This window comes from Trachurus japonicus, chromosome 11, assembly GCF_045865225.1.
Source record: "Trachurus japonicus isolate A0001 chromosome 11, Traja_1.0".
Classification (NCBI taxonomy): Eukaryota; Metazoa; Chordata; class Actinopteri; order Carangiformes; family Carangidae; genus Trachurus; species Trachurus japonicus.
In genome coordinates this window covers 14,234,186-14,247,032 of record NC_140917.1, presented here as the reverse complement: position 1 = coordinate 14,247,032, position 12,847 = coordinate 14,234,186, and the positions used below count along the sequence as shown (strand labels likewise).

The 12,847-nt window shown below is 41.0% G+C and overlaps 3 protein-coding genes across 3 annotated transcripts; 2 read left to right on the top strand and 1 right to left on the bottom strand.

Moving 5' to 3' along the window:
* Nucleotides 1–318: 318 nt before the first annotated feature.
* Nucleotides 319–4,943, bottom strand: LOC146978454 (uncharacterized). Its single transcript, XM_085791166.1, has 2 exons — nucleotides 4,810–4,943; nucleotides 319–3,265 (listed from the first exon to the last, which is right to left on the bottom strand). The coding sequence occupies exon 2, from the start codon at nucleotides 3,255–3,257 to the stop codon at nucleotides 1,185–1,187; it is 2,073 nt and encodes a 690-aa protein (XP_085647292.1). The 5' UTR covers nucleotides 3,258–3,265; nucleotides 4,810–4,943; the 3' UTR covers nucleotides 319–1,184.
* Nucleotides 4,944–5,428: 485 nt separating this feature from the next.
* Nucleotides 5,429–7,726, top strand: LOC146978453 (uncharacterized). Its single transcript, XM_085791160.1, has 3 exons — nucleotides 5,429–5,468; nucleotides 5,835–6,431; nucleotides 6,529–7,726. The coding sequence occupies exons 2-3, from the start codon at nucleotides 5,855–5,857 to the stop codon at nucleotides 7,044–7,046; spliced, it is 1,095 nt and encodes a 364-aa protein (XP_085647286.1). The 5' UTR covers nucleotides 5,429–5,468; nucleotides 5,835–5,854; the 3' UTR covers nucleotides 7,047–7,726.
* An 847-nt stretch (nucleotides 7,727–8,573) lies between these two features.
* Nucleotides 8,574–11,255, top strand: LOC146978452 (uncharacterized). Its single transcript, XM_085790372.1, has one exon. It carries the CDS (start codon nucleotides 8,826–8,828, stop codon nucleotides 10,329–10,331), a length of 1,506 nt encoding a protein of 501 aa, XP_085646498.1. The 5' UTR covers nucleotides 8,574–8,825; the 3' UTR covers nucleotides 10,332–11,255.
* The last annotated feature ends 1,592 nt before the right edge of the window (nucleotides 11,256–12,847 follow it).

Sequence of the window (12,847 nt, the reverse complement as noted above, 5' to 3'; positions counted from 1 at the left end):
TTGTGGTTTGTACCACAGTAGAACTCTCACAAACAAAGTCTCTATCTAACTCAGGTAGCAGATTCAAGAATTGATTCCCTTCCCTTCTCCTAACAGTAAGTCTAAATATCCAGGCTTTCAAAATATAGTTAATATCAAAGTTACAGCGAAAAGGGATAACAGATTAGATTTTTCATGCAGTATAGTAAAGAAAGGCGTCCATCATCTTCAAGAATGTATTCAAACAAATGAGAACAGATAATGCAAAACAATACACCCTGTCCATTGTAAGCAGAGTGTCTCAAAATGCATGATAAGGACTTAACACATTTTTGGGGGGATGAATTCTTAAATGCTTCCCATAGATGGTGAGAAAACAATTCATCCCCCCCCAAAAAAAGCCTTTCACCAGAGATACATTTTATTTCAGAGATTTAAACAGAGATCATAGTATATAGCTCCTCCTGTTGACTTGGTCATATATAAATATATTATTATTGTAATTAATTATGGAACTGTTCATCCATAGCCATCAAAAGTATGCATTAGTCAATGCATTTCCAATCAAACTGCCATATGTCAGGGTGTGTGGAGGATTGGACCCAAATGCAGACTCAGGGAAAGCGGGTGTGGTGGAACAAAAGGTATTTAGCAGGAACACAGGGTATAAATGCAGACAATCCTACAAAGACAAAGGGAGACATTGAAGTTAAACGCACAAGGGAGGACACAGGTGGTGCAATCAACCCATGACACATCAGGTAAATCACAAGAGGGAGAACACAGGATGACGAGACAGAAACTTCAAAATAAAAAAGGAAACATCTTAACTATACAAAGTAAGTGACACCAAGAAAAGACACAGGGACTTTCACAATAAGACAGGAAGCAGTCAGAATAAAAGACCTTTAAATGGAGAAAAAGCAGGATATATTTCGACACATACCATCTTATTAAAAGCTCTGCTTAAGATTTTCTTCATCACTTGCACATTGTCTAAAATAAAGCATAGGAAAGAACAAATCAGAAAAAAAAGCATATCTAGGTAAGCTTAGTGACAGGAACAACTGTCTGTGGTTTTCAGTTAATAGCAATGCTACATTATCAAGATTATACTGTATGGTAATAGCCGGCATGTTGTGTTTCTGATTATTACATCCACAGACCGTTTTGTTTTATATGATGTGAGAATCAATTGACTTAAATTAGTAGTAATCTGCTTGTTCTTCCTCACTAAAGCCTCCCTGAACAATTTCTTTGATTCTCTCAGTCTCCTGCGGTGGAGCAGCTGGCAGAACAGCCTTCAGTTCGCCCTCTATTTTTGCCATCCTGCCATCAGTCTTCCTCTCAAACTCTTTCTTGTTCTTCAGGACCAGCTGGAGAATCCCTTTCTGGGCATCCCGGCAGGATTCCTGCAGACTTTCACGCTCACTCAGGAACTCTGGTTTCTCCTTATCCATGGCCATGAGCCTGCCCAGGCTGCTCACTCTGTCCATCAGGTACTTGCTGGACACTTCAGTGTAGGTCGTTGAAATCATGTGGACCAGGCTGGCAATGTTGGAGGCTTGAAAGGCCTGATTGTACAGGAGATCTTTGGCAAAGAGCTTCCCATTGTAAGAGAGTTTCTTTGTATCTTCAGATGTCGTGACAAAATTGTGCAGTGTCTTGCTGAGGCTAGTTTTGATGATGTTGGAGACCATCTGGAAGAAGCGCACCATCTTCTCCCACTGCTCTTTGACTCTGCCCATGGCGTCCAGACCCTTGACCAGCATCTTGATGGTGGTATCAAAGTCAACCTCTTTGATTTTGCAGTTCTGCATTTCAATCAGAACATCATTTAGCTCCTTCTCATTCTTCTCCATATTCTCCACACACTTCTCATATTGGTCCCGTGTTTGTTTGAGTTGTTCTCGGCTCTGCTCTATTTTGAATCGGGCATTCTCAGCTGCTCTCTGGCCGGCAGACTTCTTTTCTGAGCTGCTGTTCTCTGCTTTAAACATCATCGGTGATTTGGGGGTAAAAGCTGGAGTGCCTAAAGTTCCTTTGCTCATGGAGTCAAAGGCGAAGGCTTCTTCATTCAGCTTCGTAAGCTTCTCAACCAGCTGTGTAGTTGTTGCCTCATCCCACTTCTGATCAGGGGTATACTTCGCCAGCTCTTCACATACGTTGAGGCTCTTTGCACAGAGTGACAAAACTTTATTACATGTTTTGTCCTTTGGCATCTTCCTCATTTCCTGAGAGATCCTCTCAAATTGCTTTCCAGTCCATTTACTCTTTGGACATTTTTCCTTCTGATCATACAGGTTCTTCCAGTCTATTTCATTTCCACTGACAAACGTTTTGAGATTTCCTATGAGGCTCAGAATCTGCCCAGACCTGCTGCAGGCTTCCATTTGTGTGATCCCATCAACGTCATCATCTGGGTTGTTTTGCTCAATGGATGATCCCAGAGCTGCTCCCAGAGCTGCTCCCAAGGGCCCCCTAGAGCCAGTCATTTGATTAGTGAGCCCATTCATCAGTCCTGTTACAGCTCCTGTAAACCCTTCAACAAAATCCATACCAATCATCTCCCAGCCAGAAGGAAGTGAATCCATGGATTGCTTGAATTCGTCTTGAGCTTCTTCCACCTGCTTTGACATGGCTTCCATTGCTTTCTTGGATCGTTCATTCAGAAGTTTGGCAGTCTGCTCCCGCAATTTAGCCTCTTCCAGTTTCATCTTGACATTTTCTAGCTCTTCTCCATAAAAGTGTTGAGCGTTAACACAGGCCTCCAGCAGCTCCTGGATTAAATTGATCACGTCAGAATACTTCTTTTCAACACTATCTGCTAGCACCACACAGTCGTCTGCGATTTCACGAATGTTCTGCAGTTGATTTGGGAGGAGGTTTTCAACAACTTCATCAGTGGCATTGAAAAGAATGTTGATCGCTGCCTTCATGTAATCAGGAACTGTTCCTGTGTGGATGCGGATCTGATCCATATTCTTGTGGGCTTCATTGAATGCATGCCAGCCTGAGTTACAGATCTGCATGAGACAGGCCCTGAAGGAGTCTGGGTACTTGATGTACTTGAAGCCATCTTTAGGGGCGTTCTTGTTGATGGAGAAGTCGTCACATGAGGAGATGAATACAAGTTCCCCCATGATGGCAATAGAGAGGGGAGCAGGAGTCAGATACTCCTCCCAGTTTGCATTGGGTTGCATCAGCATCCTGGTGGTTTCTCGCATCTCTGCTGCAGTGGTGAGACTTTGAGTGGTCTTTGCAACTTGGTCGGCCATTGTATTTACTGTAAAAAAAAAAAAAAAGAAAGAAAAAAGAGCAGAAATTACTTTTGATGAAGTTGTAAACCCTCTTTTTGCTGGTGGAGAATAGCAAGGAAAAGGTATTATTCTAATCTTAGCAACTTAAATTTCTGGTTCCACACTTGTAGGAGTCATGAAATTTTCTGTTAGTATGGGTTATTATTTGGTGTTTTGTTTGATATTGATTATTATTTTGTTTTTGTGATCATTTGTAGTGTAGCAGGGCACAGGATTTGAGCCAAACCTGTCTGTTCTGTTACTCCATTCCCTATCCACCCAAAGCTCTTTTCATTGGTGCTCTCATGCTCCCTGCAATCATCATGCTGACATGTAAACTATACAACTTCAACCATAGTCTAGTGATGCCCTCATAATAGCCTGATATATGTTTAACAGTGATGCCCTTGATGCTCCCCAATCTCTTCCTGATAAACATTTTAAGAGATTATTGACTTTTTTACACTTATCTTTGACTTTGTCGAAGTACTGTCTCCACGTCAGCTTTTCATTCAACCACATCTAACCACAATGACCTGCTCAATTTCTTGGCCATGTAATTCCAATGTTACATCCTTATGTCGTCTATAGAAACATATTGTTGGTGCCTTACCTACCGAAAGCTTGAATCCCCAACTCTCTGCCTACTGCTCCACCTTCCCAATTGCCCCTGCAGTTTTTGCTGTAGGCAAGGCAAGGCAAGGCAATTTTATTTGTATAGCCCGTTTTTACAAACAGTTTGTCTCAAAGGGCTTTACATGGCATCATAACAACATCCTCTGCCCTTAGACCCTCACATCGACTGAGGAAAAACTCCATAGAAAACCCTTTTAACAGGGAAAAATCGGAGAAACCTCAGGGTGAGCAACTGAGGAGGGATCCCTCACCCAGGTACTTGATATTACACCCCCTTATCATAAGGCACCATCATCAGCAAATAGAAAAACAAAAGAAAGAAAGAAAAAAAGGCAACAGAAAAGGACATCATAATATATTGTCAAGAGTCATGCCATGATATTTTTGAGTTCAATGAGGTAGATTGTATTCTTTGAAAGTGAGAGATGAGAGGTTGCCAAAATCTGTAAAATCTGTCTGTTGAACCACAAATGGTATATTTTATCTTTTCCAGTTTCTTTTCCTGCAGACAGGATGTGTTTGAAGGGGGTGAATGACTTTTCCAGAGAAGTAGAATCAGACGACGGGCAATTAATGAAGGAAAGGAGAGAACATTAACTTGTTTAGCAGTCATTTAAGCACTTTCCTCAATTGTATAAAATGAGTTATTTGATTAATAGGCTAACAGTAATGTAACATATTACTTTTGATAGAACTTTGTAATAAAATAAGTTACTTTCCAAAGTACTGTAGCTATACCCAACAACACGGCTGGTTTCACTCATTTGAATTATTCCACTGTATAAAAACATGTAGGACAAAAATGACATAGGAATAAAGTTAAGTTGCTGAAGTATGAGTTTCATAAGATTTGCATAAGAAGCCATAAGACATATGAAAATATCAATTCACATACCTTTGCTGTTGAAGGAAGCAAGACTGTGTCTGCGTTAGTTGAGAAGTAGATGCTGCGCCCCTGTCAAGAGCTCTATAAACACAGTTGTGGGAGGCAAACTCCTCCTCTGCACTCAATGACCTGCTTATAATGACAAATCCACCTATGGTATGAACCAACTTGCACACAATGTGGATACTGTTCATTATTTCACTTTGACTTTCACTTCCACACAGCACCACCTACTGCATGGAAATCACACAGTTTCCCTGAAATCACGTGACCACCGTCTGAATATAGGTCTCTGTATCCGCCTCCTGTCCTCAGTTATCACACAACTTGCACACAATGTGGATACTGTTCATTATTTCACTTTCACTTTCACTTCCACACAGCACCACCTACTGCATGGAAATCACACAGTTTCCCTGAAATCACGTGACCACCGTCTGAATATAGGTCTCTGTATCCGCCTCCTGTCCTCAGTTATCACACACACACACACACACACACACACACACACACACACACACACACACAGAAACTCAATCCCCAAATGTCTCCAGTAGGCTGCACACTCACACACACAGCTCCTCCCCTGTCACCTCCCACTGACTTTAAATAACATTGTTTTCTGGAACATCAGCACTTAGAGGGACACACAGAGGACCCCTAAACAGGTAGGTTTACAGACAGTTGTAGTCTTATTATTGTATTGTATCTTATTATTGTATAGTTGTTAACACAAGGTCAGTGTATCTTCACTAAAATTAATGATATATGACTGGATGAGATTTTTTCAGTCATTCTTTTTATATGACAGTCCATCAGTTGTCAAACTGTCAAGTTTTTGTTTTGTCTGTTTTGTTTTTATTTATTTGCACCATAAAAACCAAGGACAATTACAAAAACAGAAATGAAACAAGAACAGTATGTGCGGGAGAGGTGATTTACTGATGAGTTCTGCCCATAGAGATGTGTCAGCTTTATATTGTATCTTTTTCCACTTGAATAAATTAACCAAAATATTTGTTTTTGTTTTGCAGAAATCAAGTACCCAGCTGGTATGGAACTCATGGAATTGGTTGGTAGTATATTTAGTAATCTAGGGCCTCTCTGGCAAGCTCTAAGGCACGCTCTAAGGTCTGCAGGGCAGCAAGTGGAGTTGAGGCGTCTGTCCCGGGCTCTGGTTGTACCACTGAAGAGTGGACTCCATTCCTTCAACACTGTCTCAGAGATCCTCATCAGTATTAAAGCAGACATGGTCCTTCCTGGATGCCAGACCTTTGATGATATCAGACGAGAGATTAAGAACATTAAGTTGCAGATGGAAGAGTCGGAGCGTTTGGCCAAAACAGAGCTTCAGCAAATGGATAGGAGAACTGAGTCTCTCACTGCAGAGCAGGGTCAGTTAGCACAGCAGAAAAAACAGAAAACTGATGAATTAAAGAACTTGAATACACAGCTGTCGTCACTCCAGTCCACTCTAAGCAATTACAAAGACGCTCTCGAGAGAAGCTCTAGAAACCTGTGCTCAGCAAAAAACACCTTGAGGGACATGAGAGAGAAGAGAGATGATGCAGAGACACTCCGAAACGTAGGGATTGTTACCACTCTCATCCCATTTGTTGGTTGGGTTGCTGGTAAGTAAATAAAGCATGTTGTTAGTATACTGGTAATTTTCAAGACCACTGTGTGTACATGTTGTTTTTCAAAATGATTTATCTGTTTTAATTTCAGGACCAGTCATGATTGGTATTGGTCAAGCGGACATGAACCGGGCCTCTGAAGCTGTGGACACAGCTCGTGAGGAGGTAGACAGCTGTGAATCTCAGGTGAACTCACACTCTGCCAAAGTTGAGCACTACAATTGGTTGATCAATAGAGCTGAGCATGAAATCACAGCAGCTGACAATAAGATTGAAGAGACAGAAGCCGAACTTCGTTACATGTCTAAGGAGCGTGAGGTTGTTGCTGGTATTCAGGATAAAATTAGACGTGCGGTCCATCAGCTGGGGCTGCTGAGTGGGGTGGGGAGTGTGGCCGAGCTGCAGACCCGACGCCAGATCCTGCTGGAGCCTGTGATGAAGGTGATGGAGGAGATGGCAACAATAGTGGGTCAGATCAGTGGAACTGACCTGCTGTACAGTGAAGGCATACACAGCCTGATGGAGGACATGAGGATGAACCACAGAAGACTCAAAGAACTTGCTGACACCAATCAGCAGTCCCTCCAGGGTCTTGCAGACTATATGTGAAATTTTTGAGCTGATTAAAATTCTCTCATCACATTTGCTTTGATATAGTTCACTATGTGTTTTTGTAGTAATTGCCTCATACAACTTGTTTTGCTTATTAGAAAGTAAATGCATTAATATGGGGAAAACGGAGGGGGGGGTTCCTGATTGTCTGATGTAATTGTATTATTGTCCTTTATTATAATAAAAAAAAAAGTTATTCATGAATATGTCATTCTGTATTGTTGTGTAGTTGAAGTTATGATACAACGGACACCAACATTTTTGACGGATAATCTGGTTAAAGTCTAAAAAATAATTTTAATGTAACATATACACAGAAATAGATCATATCTTGTTGATCAGACATTTTCTGGGGGGTGTAAGACAGTGAGACCCCCACCCTGAAATGTTGTCTCTGAAACAATGGAAGTTTTACCTCAGCCTGGATGTAACCTCTTTGTGTATCTACACCTTTTGGTTATTAGTGATTTAATCAATTATCTTTGTTAGAGTTTCACCATTTGATGACTGTCTCTAATCACTCAAGTGTCTCAGTGCGAGAAGTACAAAGGTGTAGGTGATTCATTGTCATAGTATGAAAAGATCCCCTGATGATCAAAGGTCTCCAGATGCGAATGGTATCTCCATGCAAAGTCCCAATTGTTATGTGAATTAGAGGTGTTTCTGTTCTGGTTGGATATTTAAGGGAAAGAGCAAGAACCTCACTTTGAGTTGATCTGCTTACCAGAGCTCCCACACATCGAGTGTGTTACATTATCTGTTTCTTAAGTATTGCTACTATTTGCTATAGTTTGTTCATTTTGTACATCACAATAAACTGGAATGTTAACCCTTCATTTCTAATATTGCCTTATTGAGACTTTGTTCTAAATAATTAAGAATCTGTTATTGGATATTTATTTGGTCTTTAGTTATATGGTAAGTTTCATTTGGTAACATTCATACCCTTAACCTCTGAGTTGAATAGAAAAGATTGAGTATCATGTCCTTTAACCATTGAGTTATATTGTATGACCTCTGAATATCTCAACCTAGGTGTCTGGGCTGTTCTTCTATGTTGAGAAGGTCACTGAATAGTTTAAGTCTATATCTGCCATCCCTGAACTAAGTTAGTCTAAAAAGATCTTAGTTATATGGTAAGTTTCACTGGACACTATTCACACCCTTAACCTCTGAGTTGGACAGACAAGATTGAGTATCATGTTCTTATACCTCTGAATACTTCAACCCAGGCATCAAGGCTATTCTTCTATGTTAAGAAGGTCACTGAGTGGTTTTAATAATCTATACCATCACTGAACTAAGATTGATTCCTGTTTTCTTAACAATAGAATTGATTCTTAAAGTGTTTATATTTTAAATGATTGATTAACTTTTAATTCCACCAATATTTAAGAGTAAAGTTATTTTTAAATGGAGTCAGATTAAACGAGTATTTACTTTACTTTATTTTGAAAACCTCATCTAAACACCGGAAAGACAAGACACGTATTGGGGAGATATTGTTAAATATTGATGAATATTTCCTCCCCTACAGTTTGGTGACCCCGACGTGATCTTGCGATTGCAGCAAGCAGAAAGGCGAGAGAAGTCAATTCCGGCGGATCAAACAATGAGGTTTGAATTCCTTTGTGTCTACAGACAGCTTCTGTGGTAAGTGCAAATTTACAGCTGTGACAAAAGATTCAGGGAAAGTTTGAATTCACATCACATATAGACACATGGTATAGAACGGATCGACATATCCACTGATAGATCGGAGACCGTAGAAATCCGATGGGGGGAAAGGTTTCAACTCACAACTCACTAGGACAGGGATGTTCGAGTGTAGAAATAGATGAACAGATAATGGACACAGTTGGTTTGCAAGTCTATGAGACTTTAGTCCGTCTGCGCGATCTTGGCGTAAGTTTAAAATGGGAAAACAGTGAAATTCTTCACTGGTATTCAACAAAAGGCGTCACATTAAAATCTAAAAGTAAATTTCGCGATCTCCCTGCAGCGATTTTATATTTGCTCCGACGCAATGATTTAAAGATGATAGCAGAGGGAGAACGTACTTTGGAGAACATCCAAAGTTCAAAAAGACTTCAATCAGAAGAAATAAAAAACCTAAGAGCACAAATTGACGCATTCCATTATGAAAAAATCAGCTGGGCAAGACAGAGCGAAACAATGGAGGCAGAAATTAAACGGCTAAAACAAAAATTAAACTTAGACAAATGCTACACTTCCACACTGGAAGACTACTGTGGCGATGTTGGTTTTCCAGTGGCAGCTATTAAAGAGGCTGTCATTAGCTCCAAAGGCATAGAGTACTATGATCAAGACGACGGCCCTCTTTGTAATGCGAAGTTTAAACACTTTTGTCTCAAAACAGACAAAATTCCCAAGAAATCTGTCAAAATATCTGTAATGAAAACAGTAAGAAACGCAAACAATGACATCACTACCATTACTCGAGCATTATCATGCGAAGAATGTTCAAGACACAAAGAAGTAGTCGGCATCATGCCTCGCCGTGGCCCCTTTCAAAGTTATTGGGACAAACTAATGCTTCAGGCATCTGTTTACAACCTAGAACCCCGAGATGTGTGGCAAATAATCTTGCTCACCATTCCAGACGAGTTGCATTCTAAAATCCCCCAAGAACTCAGATCTGGAACAATTCTTGAGAGACAGCTCGGAGAAACCAATAACGACATCTATGGCCGTCTAAAAGAGGTTTTACTTCAGATGAGAGGACCACCACAGGCCGAGTGGCACAGAATCCTTGAACTTAAACAATCAAATAAAGAAACATTTGAGGCATTTGCAGAGCGGATGTGGGTAGCCTTCAGAGAATACAGTGGGGTGGAGGATTGCAACCATAACCATGAAATCCTCTTACAAATGCTGCGTAACAATGCTGGACCACACGTTCAGAATGCCTTAGCTCTGGGCGGGGACCCACCTCACAACACATTCAACGCACTCGTTGAATGGGCCACAAAAATAGAACAGAGGTCAGAAACTCTAAAACTGCGCCCCGTAGCCGCAACTCAATGGGTAGCTGAAGGAGAAAATAATGTCATCATTTGTGACTATTGTCGTCGTCCAGGCCATAAAATAGAACGTTGTTTCAAACTACATGGTGCTCCACAGTCAAGATCCAAATTCAGAAAAGTAACTGGTACATCTCTGCGAGATCACACAGAAACTACTAACATGAGAGACACAGATGTGAGTGGCCCTTACGCAGACGTCCTAGCCGCTCTAGAAAAAATGAAGGAACAAAAATAGGGATGCGTGGCCTCCATTGGGAGCATTGTTTCGAGTGGTAACCGTGTAAAAGTAAAATCTAATCTTGGAGGCCGATTAGTTGACATTTTAATTGACACCGGTGCTGCTTGCTCCTGCACAAACATCCCACTACCTCTCACAAATGAAACCATTCAAATCAAAGGAATAGGTGACACTTTAATGACAGCGACACTTACAAAACCAGTCCGACTTGATTTAGGCGCAGTAGTGTTAACCGAGCCGTTCTGGTATTTACCTGGAAACAGCGAGGGTACAGTTTTGGGCATGGACATAATGGAAAAGCATGGCTTTGTCATCAACTGTTTGGAAAAACAGATTGAGATCATCACAGAGAAAACAGCTAAGAAAAATTCTGTCAGAAACTGTGCAAGCATTATGTCCATCACCACCCCTGACCCAGCACAACAGCTAATTGATAAACACAGTGACATGTGGGTCAATCATGAACATGATTGTGACCTTCCTGACTTTGAAGTGAGTATTGAGGGAAATCCACCACCCCAAGTTTTGACTGAAGATTCGTGCAAATGTATTACAGGCATGTCCAAATCTCACATGCTAAACTCGCTTCAAAAAGTGAAAGGAACTTCGAACTATCTCCACGAGTGGATCCCACACTTTGCCAGTACTGTAACACCCCTGGGTACATTGTCAAAAGGCACGTTAAAGTCCTCTGACATCAAAGACTGGACTAATGAGAATAAAAAAGCGTCCACTGAACCTAAAGGACGTGTTTGTACCACACCAGTCTTACAGATGCCTAAACCACCCAAAAACCAAAGAAATGTCACAGATGGATTTCATTGGTCCACTCACCAGTGCCAAAAGGGGGGTACAAAATGGGTTGATGCCAAGCCAGCTTGCAAGAATTGTGGCACTGGTCTCAGGGAACCAAATTATCCCTCTGTTTGGAGCACCCTTCTAAATATGATCAGACCGAAACAACCATCTCACACATTTTCCATTGCCATCCCAGGGACTCCTGATGTCAGGAAACTATTCAGAACAACCTGCACACAACTAGGCCATCAAGTCCCACTTATTCACAACTGCACAGGAGATGGATATGGAAATGTTCTAAGGGGCCATGTACACCCAACATCACGCTTCTTCCAAAACAATCACAAACATGACCCACCGGATTAGCACCGGAACCAAATGATAAATTTCAACATTCACTGTAGAGAGAGATCTACCCATCTCCCCACTCATAACAGAGCCAGTTATATGAGTTATTTTCCAAATCTCCATAATCTCACACACAGTTTGTTTTTCATTTAATTTTAATTTCTTTCCAAAAGACTAACCTGTCTGTAAAGACCCCTAGGCATGTCCTAAACAATTTAATTGATAAAGATATCAATTATTCAGAACTGTTCTCTACTTTAATGATGTATAATAACAATGAATGTACTGTATGTTTTGGGTTCTTTGTCACTTTTCCACTTATTCACCCAGAACAGGTTTTTTCCAAATTCCACCACCATATGCGCAATAGGCAGTGTGGTGAAGAATCAGATGATACAATGGGACCACATCATGGGGTATATGACATTAAGAAACATTGAGACCTTGTTTACTTCTCGCACATGTTGTCATGAAATACAGTTATATAATCTGTACTTGTAACACCCTCAAAGCTTTCAAATGATTCCAAGCTCATCAACGTCCCGTCTCTACATGGATACTCAGAAGCCATCCAGATGTCATACACACAGTGGTGTGTTACCAGTAAAATGAACTCTTCCCTACGGGGTTTGACCTGTCCAGATCATCTACACGCTCAGCACAGTATGCATACACTTGGTGGAACTGGGTGTTCAAGGGATGTGTGATTGCCAACACAGTCATATTCATTGCCACCCTAATCTAGTGTTGCTACATCCGATGTGACCTCCATTCTCTACACAGAGTCACACACACTGCCCTGGAACTCAGCCCCCTGCAACTACCAGATCTGCAAAGACTGAAATGATAGAACTATGGGTGTGGGTATGAACTGTCAATTTTCAATTTGACCCCTATCGTTTTGTTCTGTGTATGTTTTTGTTTTTTCCCAGATGGCTCTCAGGGGCCAAAGGGGGAAAACTGTAAGACAGTGAGACCCCCACCCTGAAATGTTGTCTCTGAAACAATGGAAGTTTTACCTCAGCCTGGATGTAACCTCTTTGTGTATCTACACCTTTTGGTTATTAGTGATTTAATCAATTATCTTTGTTAGAGTTTCACCATTTGATGACTGTCTCTAATCACTCAAGTGTCTCAGTGCGAGAAGTACAAAGGTGTAGGTGATTCATTGTCATAGTATGAAAAGATCCCCTGATGATCAAAGGTCTCCAGATGCGAATGGTATCTCCATGCAAAGTCCCAATTGTTATGTGAATTAGAGGTGTTTCTGTTCTGGTTGGATATTTAAGGGAAAGAGCAAGAACCTCACTTTGAGTTGATCTGCTTACCAGAGCTCCCACACATCGAGTGTGTTACATTATCTGTTT